Raw genomic sequence first — 17,748 nt, 5'->3', positions numbered from 1 at the left:
GGCCCGTGACGTATGCATCACGCGATCCTCGAGGTCTAGTATGGGAAAACGCACGGAAGGAATTTCGCTTGCCGAGGTTGCGGAGCGGAGAGAGTTTCTTGCTTGGCTGCGGAGCTCGCCTCCGGAAATAATGGGTTCGCTGCACTGAAATATTTATATCTCGCCTATTTTTTAACCGATTTAAAAACTTTATGTGGCATAATGCTTCTCAGGGGAGACGTACCAACTTCCAGCGTGTAACGAAAATGTTCTATGGGGCCTGAGGGGCCCGTTAAGGAAGCACAAGAAAAATGCTCCTGCCAGGTGTACAAGCAACCCCATTAACAACATGACTATTGCCGTCATCTTCTGCATAACGTAGTTGCTGCTGCACACTAAGGAAGATCGCTCGAAGAAGTAACATTAACGTCATTTGACGTAATGGTTCTGTGGAAAACCACAAGGTGGAGAGAAGAAATTAATTAAGGGAAAATGAGACATCCACCCAATCGTAGCAATTGCTACAAAGGAAACCCGTACGGTTTCCCCGAAAGGAAGGCCTTGCAAATCAAGAAAAATTCGTCCTGGTCGGGGACTCGAGCCCGGGACCACGGCATTTCCGGGGCAGCCGCTCTACCTACTGAGCTGGTATAGTGGGACGAATCTGAAAAGCCTGATCCATACCGCGAGATAACGTTTAAATTTATCACGCAAGAAGATATACCAGCATATTGCGGTGCAGCTTTCTCACGAGACAATATATTTCGGGTGCGAGAGGCACCTCTGGGGGTTTCGCGTTCTTTGCGGGCAATCCTTCAATTCCATGAGCTGTCGCTTTGCTCTACGACGTCATGACTTAAAGTGTGGTGTCCTCGCGTTACTCTCAGATAAATTATCAGCTCCTACAAACACAAATGATCCAAAAAAATGGATGCATCACTGAACATGCAACGTCGAAAAAATAACGTGTTTGTTGCGCATGTCCTGATTTCCACAATCTCACAATACCGTATCACCACCGGTGGCGTTGGTGGTCGAGTTTCCTTCGCCATGCGCTAAATATGCTGTGACGCAATGAGTACGTCACCTTGATATTCTGTGGCCAGTGGTTGCCCGGTCGCATTTTCGCGGCACCAGCTACCATCGCTGGAAGCTTGCAGGGTGGGTGCTTTGTTCGGACGTCTGCGGAGCCACGCTGGAGCGGAGCTCGGCCCAGCGAAGTTTTAACGGTAAGCCCTTGCGTTTATAATTACACGTACACGGAAGTGTGGTAGGGAGGGGAGAAACAGCATGCCTTAGAAATAAATGCTACGCATCGCCTTTAAGCTCGCCTTGAGAAGGACTTAGGAATGCATAAGAAGCTTGCGCAAAATACATCGAGGCTCGAGGGAAGTGCACAGAGAGTGTGCCTTTCTTCGGTTGAATTTGTTTCAACGTTCAGTATACGTTTCTCCTTTTACTACATTGTTCGAAAGTGAGCGAGATAGCTTGCTCACATCGCGTCTTCAGCAGTTCGCGCTTACTGCGGTCATTCTGAGCTATCAAGCGTAGCACAAGGCTGACGTGGTCCAGTAGCAATGGTTTTCTTATGGTAAACGCGAGGCCCTGGTTTCAATTGCAGATAACAGCGGCAGCACTAAGATTGTGTGAAATGTCAAAGTGATCGTGTGTTTAAACTTGGGGTTCTCTGAAAAGAACCCCAGGGTTGCGGAGAAATTATTCCGGATGCCATGACTGTAGTGTCCCTCCGAGGCAAATTGTTGCTTCAACCGCACTATATGAAGCGATAGTTCCCTGACTACAACATTCGTCTTCATAGAGTTGCGTGCAGTGCTTGTATCTCTCTTGATGGGAATAGCCGCCCACTACACCTATGCATGACAACTCGCTCGGATAGCGTTGTGGCATAGTTGGTATGCCATAATTACTGGGACCTCTAAAAAAACTGCATCCAACTAAGGTTTGTAGCTAAACACGAAAATAAATACTATAGGAAAGTGGTAGCGCTTTCTTACCTTTTTGCCACATTTGTAGTTCCTATGAAGATTCTTTTCGTACACTTTCCGTGTTGCACACCTTCATTGCAAGTAGCACTCACGCTTCCTTCTCTCGCTGTCTACTTCATCTTTTGCTTCGCGCTACTGCTCTGCCCAGTATAACCACAGCACAGCGAATTTTCTTCGTAAGACGCTTTCCTTAACTGCGGATAGCTACGCCCCTCATAGGGGGAATCCTACAGCGCCGTTAACTTGCCGCAACATTCCGTGTTATTGCCGCTACGTAGTGTCTTAGAAAACAGGGCCGTGTACTTTATTGACCGCGTGTAAACCCACGTATCTGCAAATTACGCGCATGGCATTACCGAGACTACCCAGACTCGCTTCCGATAGCTAGAAACAGCTTCGTAAACAGAGATGACGCTTCGCGACATTACGGTTTTTCGCATTGGCTTTCATAGACCGTTACTAAATTTCGTAAATAGGGAACGTTCGCTTCTTCACTTGGCGCTGGTGTGCGCACTTTGCGGATACCGCGTTCTGAACTAGGTGGGATTAGACATTCATATGGTACATCAATTTTTCGCGCGTTAGAGGAACCTTGGATAGAGCTGTAGTGTTAGTCGTGGGTGGCTTAGTAGCTAGGGCGTTGCGCTGCTAAGCACGAGGTCGCGCGATTAAATCCCGGCGGTCCCATTTCAATGGAAGCGACATGACCAAACGCCCGTGTTCTATGCCTTGAGCGCTCGTTAAAGAACTCTAGGTGGTCAAAATTTGCAGTCCTTCGCTGCAGCGTGCCTCATGATTATATCGTGGTTTGAGCACGTAAACTTCCAGGATTCCTAAAGGAAAACTTGTTCGTCGTTACTTGAATCAGAGTTGGCTTGTTTTTTGCTAGCAGCAAATTGCACTTACGCTTGAAGTCGCCTTACTTTCTCATTGACGGTGCACTGCAGTTCTTTTTACGGTGCATTTCTGTTATTTTGCTCCGTTTTCTCGCAACGCGTTATGCGCAATAGGCGATTGCCCTTTCAATGTATTTTGTTCGGCCGTTTCCTACATGATTTCCCCTCGCAGCTACAAGGCCACTGACACGCAGCGCGCTCCATGCTAGCACTATACTAAATTGCAAAGGTTTACAAGGTGCGCACTACCATACCGTATATACAACACAGCCGCTGCCTGGCGGCCAGTGGCTGAACCCCGCATAATGGGGATGGCGCCTGGCATCTTCTGCTACCACTAGGTGTTCGCAAGTACCTGTACTACGTGCATATCCTACAAAACAACGTTCTTCCGTACTTATAGTTTCGTTGCTTAGGTACTAATGTGCATATTTTTTGCCGTTCTATAGGAGCAGTTCTTCCTTCGATGTGGACTTCGCGCTATAATAGGTCGAGAATGCGACGTGCGATTGTCGCCCTCTGTAAGCAACAATTTAAACGTTGTCGCTGTGCGGGTCGATGTCATACAAAAACATTTGGGGACCTTTTTAGCAAATGATTTCATCATGGCGTGATGGGAATGACTTTGTTTAGCGAACAATCCTACAACTTTTGTGTTACTGTGAATTATGAAGGGGTCGTGTGAAGGCAACGCTGTAGAAATAAGACCTTGAGCAATCGTATCGCGCGATACTCTATCTCGGGCACGTATTTTCTATGCCATCCCGTACACGTTACGCGACCGGCATCATCTGCGACTCAGTTCTATGTTGTGGTTCTGATCACGACTGAATCTGACGCTTTATCACTTCGATTCTCTGCTACAAAAGGAAAGAGAAAACTTTGCACTGCTATTCACTTCACGACACAGCGGCCATTTCCTTAAAACATCTATTTTTACCTTTAAATTGACTACTTCTTTCATTGTCATGCATGTAACCATGAAAACACTGCTTTGTGCTTAGAGGTAAGCCTTGCTTTGCTGCTATAAAAGTAATCGCGAATGAAGCAACATGGCAATATTGCCAACGTGCTTGTTTTGCTCAACCCATTCTATAGCGATAGCTCTACTACTCTAGGTACAAACCCAGAAGACGCTTGGTTCTGTAAATCTGACCATCGAGCGCAGCAGAGATCAAACTGGTACTTAGCCTGCCACTACCGGTAGCTTCTGCGCACGGCCGCGTAGGCGCCCATATCTTGAAAGCGATCTGCTATGTGTACAAAGTGCGCCGAGTGCTGGCAGCTTCGTGTGCGCTGTGCTTTCGGCGTTTAGTTCGCGTAGAAGCGAGACGCAGCATAAAGGTTAATTCGCTCGCGGCTACTGCCGCGCCGAGGAGCGTCTGCATGCTGACTTGTGGTGCAATTGCAGGTGCGGTAACTAATACGCTATCGCACGACAAACTTGGTTTACCCGCGTTCAACCATGGCAGGAAAACTGTTTGCTTTTTTTTCACTCAGTAGAAAATGCCTATATGAATGCGTGCAAGTAGGAAGTTTGAATTTATCCATACAGAAAAGAAATACCTAAAACTAGTATACAGAAGAGGGTCCCATAATATTAAAACGGAAAATGGGCAAAGTATTTCGCAGTGTAACTTGCTACTTCATTTTAAATACAAAGCAATGCAGTGGGTCGTTCCGCAGATATGGTTCCATTACTTCAGCAGCGCCACAGCAGTATCGGGACTGGGCCGAACCAACGCGAAAGCCGCTAAAAAAGTGCAGAAGCACAGTTTGTCGGATTGCTGGCCAGTGGCCTGTTATACGAGTGTGCGGTTTTTTAGCCTACAATACCGAAATACTTTCGCGTTTAAAGCACTCCAAAAATTCAATTTCAATTGTTGCTGGCCCTTCTGTTACTGATTAATTTGTCAAGCGCAGTCAGACTCTGCATGACTGAGATTGCGCGCTCTTCAGCTTGCGCCTTTAAGACCCGGCTATGTTCTGCCTCGAATAGTCCGATTACAATGGGACAGTCGACGCAGCGCAACTGACAGCATTGCCTTGGCTTTAATCTCATTTGTAAAACATAATTTGGTGATTTCTTCCTACTGAGATGTCACGAGTGCTTTTGTCGACCGGGTTTCATTTTGTTTGTATCATCTTTTGTTTACTTTTCGCCACCGGCAGTTCATAACGCTTCGTTCTAGCAAGTCGTGCATACATCACTCACTGGGCAAGATGTTTTCGCCGCACGAAATTCCTGGTGTCGCACGTACTAGATATTACTTGAACAAGGCTACCGTCAAATGACAAAAAATGAGTGTCGTCAGCCTACATACCATCCTCCTCGCGTACTTTGCGCATGCCTGCTTTGTTACTCAAGTTTGCGAAATACTCGAGCATCTATGATTATGCGACACCGGCGACGATGGCTGAGTTTGCCGGATTTAAGGTTCTGAGGAAGCAGGTATAACAAAAGGAATGCCATCAAGATTGTCCTGGTAATCCTCGCGTAATTTACGCGTCTTCTCTGTTAAGCTACTAATTGAAGAAAAGTGTGCAAATAACGGAAGTAATTACGGTGTTCTTGAAAAATCTTTAGGGCGAAGTATATCTGACGTGAAGTGCTATTTTTAGTTGGCTAGAAATTTTCGTGAAATCTTGGTTACATCTCGGATTATTGCTAACCTGCTGCTAGCTAGACATTAACTCGAAACATTCAGTTGCATCAATGCCAATATAGTAGCCACATCCGGCACTCGATCGCAGTCCAGTCACATAAAAATCCACTTCATCGCTCGCCATTGGCTTGCTTACCCAAAGTAGCCCGTCGCGATTGCGAAACTCAATACACATCGGGCTTTATCGCTATCGAAAGTACCCCGTGTGAGACCGGTGTCACCAGTGGTCGGTTATGCTGCTAAGTGGCGGTTTACTGTGACGTTTAGATGAACTCCATTTTTCCTATGATGAATCATGTGGTTCCCATCGTAGCATGTATATGGGCAGACTGGAAATAAATTTAGGTTATGAACTTTGCGACAAGCCATTACAAGGTTTCGTTTTGTAACTGACGCGATTTCTGCTGTGAGATGGTACTGTCACTGTTCATTTAGGTTTATCCTCACAATCAATGACCATGCCACGACATAACCTCAGATGTCCAACATATTCCTTTCATTCGGAAACAAACTTTCCATTATTCCATTTCCAAATTCCATTACTCTGTAGTCATCTGCCTAGTAAAATGTATATTAATTTTCTGTTCATGAGTTATCTGTTCAGTGTCTCTCTGCAGTTTTGTCATAGTGCTGTTACTGGGTGGCCCGGCACAGTCAGGGAAATGTTCGCCTTCAGCCGTGTTCTCCCACAGTCTGCATTAAAAGCGACGCTTTTCCTTGCGAACCTCGCTGGATTTCGTCACCATGGCAGCCGTGTCTTGGCTGTTCCCTTGTCGAATAGGCCAAACAGTCGCAACAGAGCACGCGCTGCTGGGTTCCAGGGTAATGAAGTAAAGGCTCCTTGCGGATAGAATAGATTGGAAGTACGGTACGTATGGAAGCACGCGCTGTTTCTGAAACCATGCGTTCAAGGCGTCCGTCCTTCTCGCTGGTAGTCAGTAACTCCATTTCGCAAAATTCGCGCTATAATTTGTGTGCACGCATGTTTTATTTGCGGGAATAAATCGCTCAAGAAAAGCCGAGAGCACTCACCATCACGTTCAACAGAACTGCTTGTTGGCCTAATTCATCATCATCATCAGCCTGCTTACGCCCACTGCAGGGCAAAGGCCTCTCCCATACTTCTCCAACTACCCCGGTCATGTACTAATTGTGGCCATGTTGTCCCTGCAAACTTCTTAATCTCATCCGCCCACCTACCTTACCGCCGTCCTTTGCTACGCTTCCCTTCCCTTGGAATCCAGTCCGTAACCCTTAATGACCATCGGTTATCTTCCCTCCTCATTACATGTCCTTCCCATGCCCATTTCCTTTTCTTGATTTCAACTAAGATGTCATTAACTCGCGTTTGCTCCCTCACCCAATCTGCTCTTCTTATCCCTTAACGTTACACCCATTATTCTTCTTTCCATAGCTCGTTGCGTCATCCTCAATTTAAGTAGAACCCTTTCCGTAAGCCTCCAGGTTTATGCCCCGTAGATGAGTACTGGTAAGACACAGCTATTAAACACTTTTCTCTTGAGGGATAATGGCAACCTGCTGTTCATGATCTCAGAATGCCTGCCAAACGCACCCCAGCGCATTCTTATTCTTCTGATTATTTCCGTCTCATGATCCGGATCCGCCGTCACTACCTGCCCTAAGTAGATGTATTCCCTTACCACTTCCAGTGCCTCGCTACCTATTGTAAATTGCAGTTCTCTTCCGAGACTATTAAACATTACTTTAGTTTTCCGCAGAATAATTTTTAGACCCATTCTTCTGCTTTGCCTCTCCAGGTCAGTGAGCATGCATTGCAATTGGTCCCCTGAGTTACTAAGCAAGGCAATATCATCAGCGAATCGCAAGTTACTAAGGTGTTCTCCATTAACTTTTATCCCCAATTCTTCCCAATCCAGGTCTCTGAATACCTGGTGTAAGCACGCTGTGAATAGCATTGGAGAGATCGTATCTCCCTGCCTGACGCCTTTCTTTATTGGGATTTTGTTGCTTTCTTTATGGCTGCGGAGCTGCTATAGATATCTTTCAGCATTTTTACATAAGGCTCATCTACAGCCTGGTTCCGTAATGCCTCCATGACTGCTGAGGTTTCGACAGAATCAAGCGCTTTCTCGTAATCAATGAAAGCTATATATAAGGGTTGGTTATATTCCGCACATTTCTCTATCACCTGATTGATAGTGCCAATATGGTGTATTGTTGAGTAGCCTTTACGGAATCCTGCCCGGTCCTTTGCTTGACAGTTGGCTTAATTGGCGATTGCTAAAATACCTGTTTTTTGCCGCAAGTTAAAACACACACAAGAGAGGCTCATAAAGACAACACGGACGTTCAACTTGGTCAACTGTGCAGGCAGCAGAGTAGGGGCAGCGTTTCCTATCACTATGGCGGTGTGAGCTTTCTGCGCAAGTGTGGAACTTTTGTCACTGAACTTCTGTGCAACATTCTTGAATACTAGCGTGTGATCAACGCTATCTGTCTACCTTGCGCTAAAAATGAACATTTCCTTTGCAATTGTTACTTCTTCGTTACGTATTGCACATTTACCGCACAACGTGTTATCGTTCTTCTGGGACTTAATGCGACCATACAGGAGATATTGTCGATATTGTTACGTGGTGGTGAGGTTGACGAACACAGTAGCAATACTGTGAAGAACAAAACTAACATTGATTGGTCGAACCTATGCCCACAAAAACAGGCTACATTTATAGCACAACGATAGCGGCGAACACGGTCGGCGATCGTAGAACATCTGATCAGCGGGTCAAGCGCGTCGGCTTTTATACAGCAGTCGTCGAATGTTCCAGACTAGTAGTTGGTACCCGCGTGCCTTTCGCAAAGTTCTACACCGTTCGCGTCAGGCGATGAAATCAGATAACACAACGTTCGGCGTCAGCAGCCATCGGATAGAAGCATCGATAACTTTTCACAAACTTCACATATGTCCAGGCGCGTCCCGCGCTGTGCAATATCATCTGTCAGGCGGTGAAACATGGTCGCCCGATAAAGATAAGTACACGTGTCGATATGTAACGTTTTGTGTGCGTTCTCAAATACCGAGATAGCAACCCACTAAACGACCATCCGTGTGCACGCCTGCAACAGGTTTTCGGGTGTCCTTTATAGCACATTCTATGACATCATCTTTTTACATTTCTAAGCAAGGCTGGTTCGATAGAATAAGGTAGCGGAGTCGCACTAAGTCGCTTAGGCGCAGGAATTGCTGGCCTCAATCCAAAAGCGAAACCAGCCTGTTGCGGCAGGCTGGTTGGAGTACCTGTTCTTAAAAAAGAGCAATTGCCTGCACTATAGGAATATCTTCCAATCTTATGCTCAATGTCGCCCAATTCCTTTTCTGTGGTTATATGAGGTGTTCGGATTAACTTCTGTCGCAGTAAACTATCGTGCTGCATCGGCACTGTATAAATATGTCACCGCTCTAACTTTCTCGAGCCACCGCGTTTCTATTGGCACTTAGCGTTTTCGTTTTGCTTTCCATTTCACCACCGCATATAGAAGGTACATGGCTAATGACCAGAAACCTTTCCCATGCTGTGCTTGTGCTATGCGTCATCAGTTGGCCACATGACCCTTCAGCCTAACAAAAACTGTTCACCAAAATCGTACAGTTCTATTGAACATTTGCCTTGCCTTCCAGCGCACACAAGCACATTTTCCGAGCGTATCTGCTTACCGCTACCATAAATCGCTGCGAGGAAAGCGGATCGCTCGTATAATTCGCAGATACAGCACCTGCGTCGCTTTCCTGTCAACCTTTAAGTGGCAGCACACTCTGCTAGATGCTACGTTCGTTTGTACGCGGAACGTTTGGGAGCGCTGCAATTACGGCGCGCAAAAGGGCATGTCACGTGGTATTTTTTTCATTTTGTGAGAATCTGCATCAAGCGGAAAAGCACTAACACCTAACAGATATGCAGTTAGAGCCTGTTTACTCAGACGTTTTGCAAACTGACCAAAACCTTTCTAATTTTAATCTTTTGCCTAACTTCGTTGCTTCAGAAGTTGGTTAGTCTATCGTGACTAATTGTACATTTCAGCAGAATCCAAAATATAGCGCGACTTACTCCATGCAAAAGTCGGCAACATGCATTTCGACGCCTTGCCTTAGAGTACAGCGGCATATTATTAAACTCTGGCTAAATTTAGCTTGGAAACCCTGTATAAGAACTTCATGTATCTTAGTTTTTTTTTTCATTTATTTACCCTAAAGGCCCAGCTTGGGCATTACATAGGGGGGGGGGGGAGAACAATTGATATAAAATATAAATGATATACAATATACATCGTAAGTCGACCTTCCTTATATGAAGTAGTACATGCTATACAACCTTTACGTCACTACTAATTTGACAACATCATACGCCAATAATTATTAAATTATACAAACAATAATATGACATCTGAAGAAAGGCAGGAAGAAATGTTAATGTTATTAATTCACGAATGTTTTATTAAGTGCTTGTTGAATATAATATGGTCAGTTATTTCAGCTATATTACTTGGGAGATGATTCCATTCCGAAATGGCTAAGTGCAGACACGAAAACTGCAATAGGTTAGTACGTGCAAATGGTTGTTCGACCTTAAATTCGTGATCAATTCGTGAGAATTTTCTTTTGGCTGGTAAGATGTGTGCCTGAGAGAATATATTTGGGTTATGAAAAAGCTGGTGGAAGAATGTTAGCCGAGATATCTTTCTTCTAGTCTGCAATGGGATGAGTCCTAGGTCATGTTTTATTTTGGTGATACTTGAATGTTGTGAATAGTTACCCGTAATAAATCGCGCTGCCTTGTTCTGAAAAGATTCTAATTTGTTAATAAGATGCGTTTGGTGCGGGTTCCATATAAATGAGGCATACTCAATCTTTGAACGAAGTACGGTGGTATATGCAAGAAGTTTAGTATCACTATTAGCCTGACGAAGCGTTCGACGAATGAAGCCAAGAGACTTGCATGCAGCGGAAACAATACAACCCACGTGATTATGCCAAGACAAAGTCGGAGAAAGATTAACACCTAGATATTTAAATGATTCTGTAGTTTCTAGAGCCTCACCATTAAGAAAGTATGTGTGTTTCGTAATTTCACTGCAAGTAGTAAATCTCATAAGTTTAGTTTTCGAGGTATTTACGCTCATTTGCCAGTCTGAGCACCATCTTTCAATCTTGTTCAAGTCATTTTGTAACTTATCACAATCACCCTTACATTTTAATGGCCGATACAGAACGCAATCGTCGGCATATAACCGGATTTCTGAGTCTGTACCCTGATGAATATCATTTATATAAATTAAAAATAGAGTGGGTCCCAAAACGGAACCTTGAGGCACCCCGGACTGAACAGGTTGAAATGAAGAACGGACATTATTGATTACGACAGCTTGTCGTCTGTTACTTAAATATTCTTGAACCCAGTTTGTTACTTTTTCGTCAACATTAATCAGTTTCATTTTATATATGAGGCGGTTATGAGCCACACGGTCAAATGCTTTAGCAAAATCTATAAATATGGCGTCAGTTTGTGTAAGTTCGTGAAGGTTAAGGTGAATGTCTGTAGTTAGTTCAAGAAGCTGGGATTCACATGATCGGCCTCGTTGAAAACCATGCTGGTTTGCAAAAAGAATGTGGTTGCTAGCCATGTACTGCATGATTTGAGAAGATAATACGTGTTCAAATAGTTTGCATACAACAGACGTAAGGGATATAGGCCTATAGTTTGTTAGCTTGTTTTTGTCGCCAGTTTTATATATTGGTATGACATGTGCCAATTTCCAGTCGTCTGGAATTTCGGCGGTGTCGAGACTGTTGAAACAATAGTGTAAGTATTAGAGCAGAATAGTGTTTTGTCATTTTTAGTAGCTTAGTACAAATACCATCAGGACCTGGACTAGAAAACGAAGGTAAACGCTCAATAGCTTTCACAATACCGTCACTTGTCACAGTTATACATTCCATAAATGGAGAACTATCAGACAAATGTCTTGACGTATCTAGGGGCTTTTCGTCACTACATACACTACAAAAGAATAAATTAAACCGTTCAGCAACATCCATGACATCAATCGCAGCACCAGACTCAGTGTCAAAAACAGGTAACTCCTTTGTAGGTGCGGGAGAAATGACTTTCCAAAATTTTTTGGGATCTGTTTTTAGAAATTGCGAAATATCCTGGTTGAAAAACTTATATTTGGCAGCCTCAATATGGAATGCACATTCTTTAGAAAACGATAAATATTCTGACCTAGCTTCAGCAGATTTTGCGCTTCTTGCCTTTCGAAACAAACGTTTCTTTTTATTCAGATATCGCTTAATGTCGCGAGTAAACCATGGCTTGTCTGCTGCTTCATAGACCCATTTTTTTGGAATGTATTTCTCCCGGAGTCTTAACAACTCGTCACGAAAGCGAATCCAGTTATCTTGCAGCGAACAGTTTTCATACGTTTGCATGAATGACAGGTAAAATTGAAAAAGCTCAGAGTTGAAGCTTTCCGGATCTGCTTTAGAATAGTCATAAATCTTCTTTTTTTGTCGCGGTGTCTTCACGGTCTGCGTTTTAAAGGTACAATGTATGACACGATGGTCACTGATATACTCTAGTACATCCACGGTAGCACGTTCAGGGTGTGTTGTTAGAAGCAGATCAAGAATAGCATTGTTCCGCGTAGGGATTTCGACAAGTTGAGACAACTGAAAATATTCTAAAAGGTCAACAAAATCTGCACAATCGCGTGTCTGGCGCGTGCTAGGGAATTTTAAAGCAGACCACTCTATGCTTGGAAAGTTAAAATCGCCGGCCAAAATTATGGGAGAGTTATTGTATTCGGATTGGATGGAGCCTAATACAGATTGCAGTTCCTCAGAAAAATGTTGTAAAAAGTCAGGTGGCCTATAGCATGCTCCAATAACCAAAGTTACAGCTGGTAAATAGCATGCAACCCAAATAGTTTCAAGAATGCTGTCAGTAGGTATGTGTTTTACCTTTATATGCTTTCTGATGGCTATTACGACACCGCCTCCTTTTCTATCCACACGGTCTTTACGAAAAACAGTGAATGAATTTGAAATTTGTAACTCAGAATTGCTAACTTCAGGAGTTAACCACGTTTCGGTTCCGATTATAACATCTGCATTACAAGCGTGAATCAGGGAAGTAAGCTGATCTTGTTTGTTAAGGATGCTACGAAAGTTGGCGGAAATTATAGAGAATGTAGGTGTCCCACTGTCTTTCTGCACGTAGCGACTGCGTCATGGGTTTGCATTTCGCTGGACACATTCCACGACCCTGCCCTCGGAATGCTGGTACCGATATAATCTCCTGCCTATCTTTAGCTTATCGAAAGATAGTTTGAACCTTTCATCGGGTTGACAATTCGCTCGAGCAAAGTCGCGAAGCTGTTTGCGCACGAACTGTATTCGAGGTGAAAAGTCCTCATCGATCCAAACGTTTAATTTCAAATTTTTTAGCTTGAACGAATTAGCCAGAATGCTGCATTTTGTCTTGTAGTGCAGAAACTTCACTATTATTGACCGGTGCTGCCCTTGCCTACGAGATCCAATGCGATGTGCACGTTCAATATCCGTTATCTCGAGGCCAAGGTGTTCTCTGCAGAAGCTTTCAATGACAACTTGAGAAGCCTCGTAGCCTTCTTTATCTGCCTCGGGCAAGCCCTTGAATATCAAGTTTTTTCTGCGCATCCGATTGTTGATGTCATCAACGATTTCAACTATGTTAGGTTCAGAATTCCGCCTATCAGAAAAGGATGAAAGATCGCTTTTGATGTCATCGACACCTTTTTTTACTTCGGATAACGCTGTGGCATTTCCCAAAGAATCGTCTAGCGAAGCTTCCACTTTCGAAAGGCGTTTCTTAAGGTCAGTTATACTTGATAGAATGTCCTTCATCTTACTGCTAATTTCCTTTTGAAATTTTTCACACGCAGACTCGGCATCCTTTAGCGCATCAAGAACCTTGTCTATCTTGTCAGGGCCGGGATTGACTTCAATGTCACCGCAGCAGATTAGGAGGTGAGCCGCAGAAAACATAAGAACGATCAGTCGCCCTCTCGGGCACCATGTAGCAAACAAACCGGCAGCGGCATGAAAACGAGGCCCTTCACTGCGGCTACACTGTAGTCGTTGGCTATGGCTACCTATCCGCGCTCGATATGTGACAATGTCAACACCCATACTGTACACATATAATCATAGGCACTGGGCTTGGGATTTGCGGCGTGCACTGAGGTACAGTTTACAACGCTATGAACCTGCACTCACCTAGTTAAGCATCACTTCCTTTTCTACAGGTATAATGGAAATCGTTCTTGATAACTTCCTGCCAGTGCCATCTCTGCTTCATGTTATTATGCTTCAAGTGCTTGAGCTTCCATGAATGTTAACTTTTAAATGCGAATGCCGCGTGGTTCTGCGCTGTCCATCAATCTCTTATCTCTGCGTCTCCTTTCATTTTCTGTCCTTCTTGATGGGACTATGTGGTATGCTGCATATACAGGTCATAACGATATGCCGGACACAATGTTTAGTGAACTTATCTGCGTGGTGACAAATTTCAGTTCCCGCTCCTCTCAAATTCTCCTGCATGTACGATTCTGTCCTCTAAAGTCGTATGTTTGTTCACGAGGGCTACTCAACTGCGCTTTTGCCTTCACTGCTAAGGCTCGCATATCTCTATTAGAGTTCATCTATTCAAAAAGAATGGTACAACTCGTCCATGAAACTGTCTCATTGGTTTTAAGTATCCAAGATTACGTCACAGCTTCAATAACCGTCGTGGTCTCTTAGTGGACATGGTGTTAGGCTGCTATGCACAAGCCGGGTCATCAAATGCAGGCCATGGTGGCCGCGTTTCGATGGGGGAGAAAGAACCTCTGTGCTTAGATTTAGGGGCACGTACCAGAAGCCCATGTAGTCCAAATTATTCCTGAGTACTCCACTACGTCGTGCCTCATAATGAGATCGTGATTTTGGCAAGTACAACACCATAATTTAATTTCGTTAGGTTTTCAAATTACTATTCTGCATTGTTTTGTGCAGGTGCTGTTACGCGCGCTTGTTTTCAAACCTTCCACAACAAGCTGCACCTATTCTCATTTTCCTGTTAGGTTTGCTTATTACACGCAGATAATCTATAACCCCATTGATCTACAACAATCTGAGTCTCTAAAGTAGGCGCCACCTACTCGTTGCGAACTTTCCCGAACCATGGTTGGAAACATTCAATGCAACAGCGGCAAAGAATAAAAAGAAATGTGTCATTTCGCACCTCTTTGGAGGCGATAATCTAGCCCTTTGTAGTCCACCTACGGGCCCTGCATCTAAATTCCTCGTAAAGTTTATTTATGTTTGCTGTACTTATGCCCTTTAGAAGTCGCCTATACCGATCGTGTTTCGCAGGAAGTAGGCAGAAACTGTACGGAATGCTGGCTTACGGAGCGAAAAGACGCAGTGCCATTACTGTTTACAGAATTTCTACCGCACTTTGTGCGTTACAGATGGCCAGTGCGCCTAAGCAGGAAGAAGGCGGCAATGTCCTGTCTCCGGAATACATGGCATTGCTACAGAGCCTCTGCAGACTGACTCGACCGACGGTGAACGAAGTCACTGGCATATTCAACAGCGAATTCCGCCGCGCTTTAGGAGGCGGAAAAGCGAAGCCTTCCAAAAGGTCTGAGGCTCCATCAACATCCGGTGGAGGTCCATCAACATCCCGGGGAGGGCCTTCTCGTGGTTCCAAGAAACGCGGCGGCAAATCGGGTAATGGAGGCTTTGTTTGCAGATGCCTTCCTTTATTAAAATAAGCTCGTCTATCTTGCTGTTCGCGGACGTGTCTATGCGTTTGTATTGTATTTATTTCACCATGGCTGTGAACTTGCGGATTCGCGCCTGTCCCACAGTCCATGGTTCACCCGCCCGGAGGCAGTGCGACCTCCTTTGTCCCGTCATGAAAGCTTCTTTGCATGCCCATGTGAGGCTTTCAGGTGCTGCCATTGGCGTCAATGCAGGATCTACAAATACGCGTTTTATCGGAATATATGTAGGGCTATACCTCCTCAGCATTTCTAAATTTTCTGGACGCGTTGCATTTTCGTAATTCTGTTCAAACATAACCACATGCTTCTATATCAACGCCAGTCTCCTCTAGAAAGAAAAGGATAATGTAGCGTATGCACGCCACCTAGGTTAAGACGAGTTAGCTATCAAGATTGAGGACAAGAGCGCGCCATATTGAAAGGTTGCACGTTGACGTACAGTTTGACAGATGAATATATACAGGTTCACAGGTGAATAAAACAGTCGGAGAACGCGTACCCACTGGTGCCCAACAATTCCTTCCCTCAAGGTGCGTTTGGCCTATCTGTGCCTGCGCAATGGTTTTTGAGATTTTTCGCGCCGCAGCTCTTGTCACTGTGACCGCCGACTCTTTTCACTTGTCCCCACGTGAGCAGTCTCAGAACCACGCTGTGGGCAGGTGCCTCAAAATACCCTCTGTAAAGAACCGTCTGTCACTTTCCTGTCATTATTACTTTTAGTTTCTTTTAGTATTAAGTTTTATTTAGTGGTGCTTCTGTATGATGCCTCTTTACCGGACACTATTAGCAAGGTCTCGTAAGGCTTCGTCTCACCACCGTGCCTTATATACATCTTTTTATGCTCTTGCCGAAAGCACTTAAGAATGTGAACTGCTCAGCGTAATTCCGCTGCCGAAAATTCATAACAGCCGTGAAGCAGAATGCATTTGGTTACTTCAGTATGTTTCTCTGGTTACGCTCTCAGTCATCACGCGGCGCCACCAACCCGACCACTGTTTCACTCCTTCAGGAACCCGGTATTCCGCAATGCTGATCAGCTTGCGGACAGACTAAAACTCTACGTAATCTTTCTAATTATGTAGCCCCTCGTGGTCGTGGCAAGGGCCGTGGTCGTAAGGGTGCCAAAGGCAATGACCCTGACGATGATGACGGCGACGGGGGCGACGATGGCGGCAACGGCGGAGTTGACGACGACAGCTACCAGCGTTCCTGCACCTGGGAGCCTGACCAGAAGCCCTGCTGGATCATCGCCCAGCTGGATCCGTGGAATCGAACGCTTGCCAAGGGCTTCTTCGAGCTATATGAGCACAAGTGGGGCGAACTCACCCTCCAGGGGTACGCCTGGCCAGACACCAGCGCGCCAACACTCCAGGAGGTGCTGCGAGTTTCTCTGCTGATTCACTTGCTACTGCGACAACACAGGTTAGCAAGAAGGTCCTTTTGTGCTTTGTGTGCGAATAAGGTAGGAAGGGGGGTGGAGGGGCGCAGGTTGTCGCTTTAAATTTGACGGTGCTCCTCCTCACAGGGCACGAAGCGAAAATCTTAAACCTAAGATTACTAACGTTCACATGAAGCTGACTACATAAGTTGACGTGCTTCTGAGTACACAGGTCGAATAATACAATATATGGCTGATTGAGGGGCGACGCTCGAGCCATGGCCTGAGCGTGCTCCGGGTTTAGCAAGAAGTGAAGATTTCTCCTTTCCACACCGTTCACGCGGGCATATTGGGATGTTGTCAAGCGTGCTCGCTCAACAGATCGACCAAGCGGTAACGGTGGCGCGCGCACTTGGTGTACGAGCATTCGGCGATGCAAATGATAGCCTCTATACAACGGGGAACTGATTCTCTCCTACGCCATTGGAGACCTATCGCTTCTCCGTAAACGCCTCCTCCCATTTGCGAGCTAACCCGCCGTGGTTTCTCAGTGGCTATGGTGTTGGGCTGCTGAGCACGAGGTCGCGGGATCGAATCCCGGCCACGGCGGCCGCATTTCGATGGGGGCGAAATGCGAAAACACCCGTGTGCTTAGATTTAGGTGCACGTTAAAGAACCCCAGGTGGTCAAAATTTCCGGAGTCCTCCACTACGGCGTGCCTCATAATCAGAAAGTGGTTTTGGCACGTAAAACCCCAAATATTATTATTATTTGCGAGCTACCGAAGTCGTGGACGGCAGCAGCAAAGCTGGTGGTGACATCTCCTGGCGTTTTGTCCAATGACAATGCGTTTGAAAAAATTTGCCTCCTGGTCAAATGAATATCCTAATAGGAATGCGTAATCTATTGTGTTGCTACCAACGCTCTGCACCAGCAGCTACAGGCCAGCTGGAAAGAAATTTCACTGGCTAAAT

At 45.2% G+C, this 17,748-nt stretch overlaps 1 protein-coding gene across 1 annotated transcript in view; it reads left to right on the top strand.

The window, feature by feature from the left end:
* Positions 1-1,048: 1,048 nt before the first annotated feature.
* The window catches only part of LOC139061278 (uncharacterized), a 42,880-nt gene continuing 26,180 nt past the window's right edge, over positions 1,049-17,748 (top strand). The window contains exons 1-3 of the mRNA XM_070541003.1: positions 1,049-1,208; positions 15,079-15,340; positions 16,479-16,818. Coding sequence (XP_070397104.1) covers positions 15,079-15,340; positions 16,479-16,818 — 602 coding nt within the window. The 5' untranslated portion in view covers positions 1,049-1,208. The remainder of the gene's footprint in view (positions 1,209-15,078; positions 15,341-16,478; positions 16,819-17,748) is intronic.

This window comes from Dermacentor albipictus, chromosome 6, assembly GCF_038994185.2.
Source record: "Dermacentor albipictus isolate Rhodes 1998 colony chromosome 6, USDA_Dalb.pri_finalv2, whole genome shotgun sequence".
NCBI classification, from domain to species: Eukaryota; Metazoa; Arthropoda; class Arachnida; order Ixodida; family Ixodidae; genus Dermacentor; species Dermacentor albipictus.
Note: the sequence above shows the minus strand (reverse complement) of the source record. Positions and strands in the feature narration are given on the sequence as shown.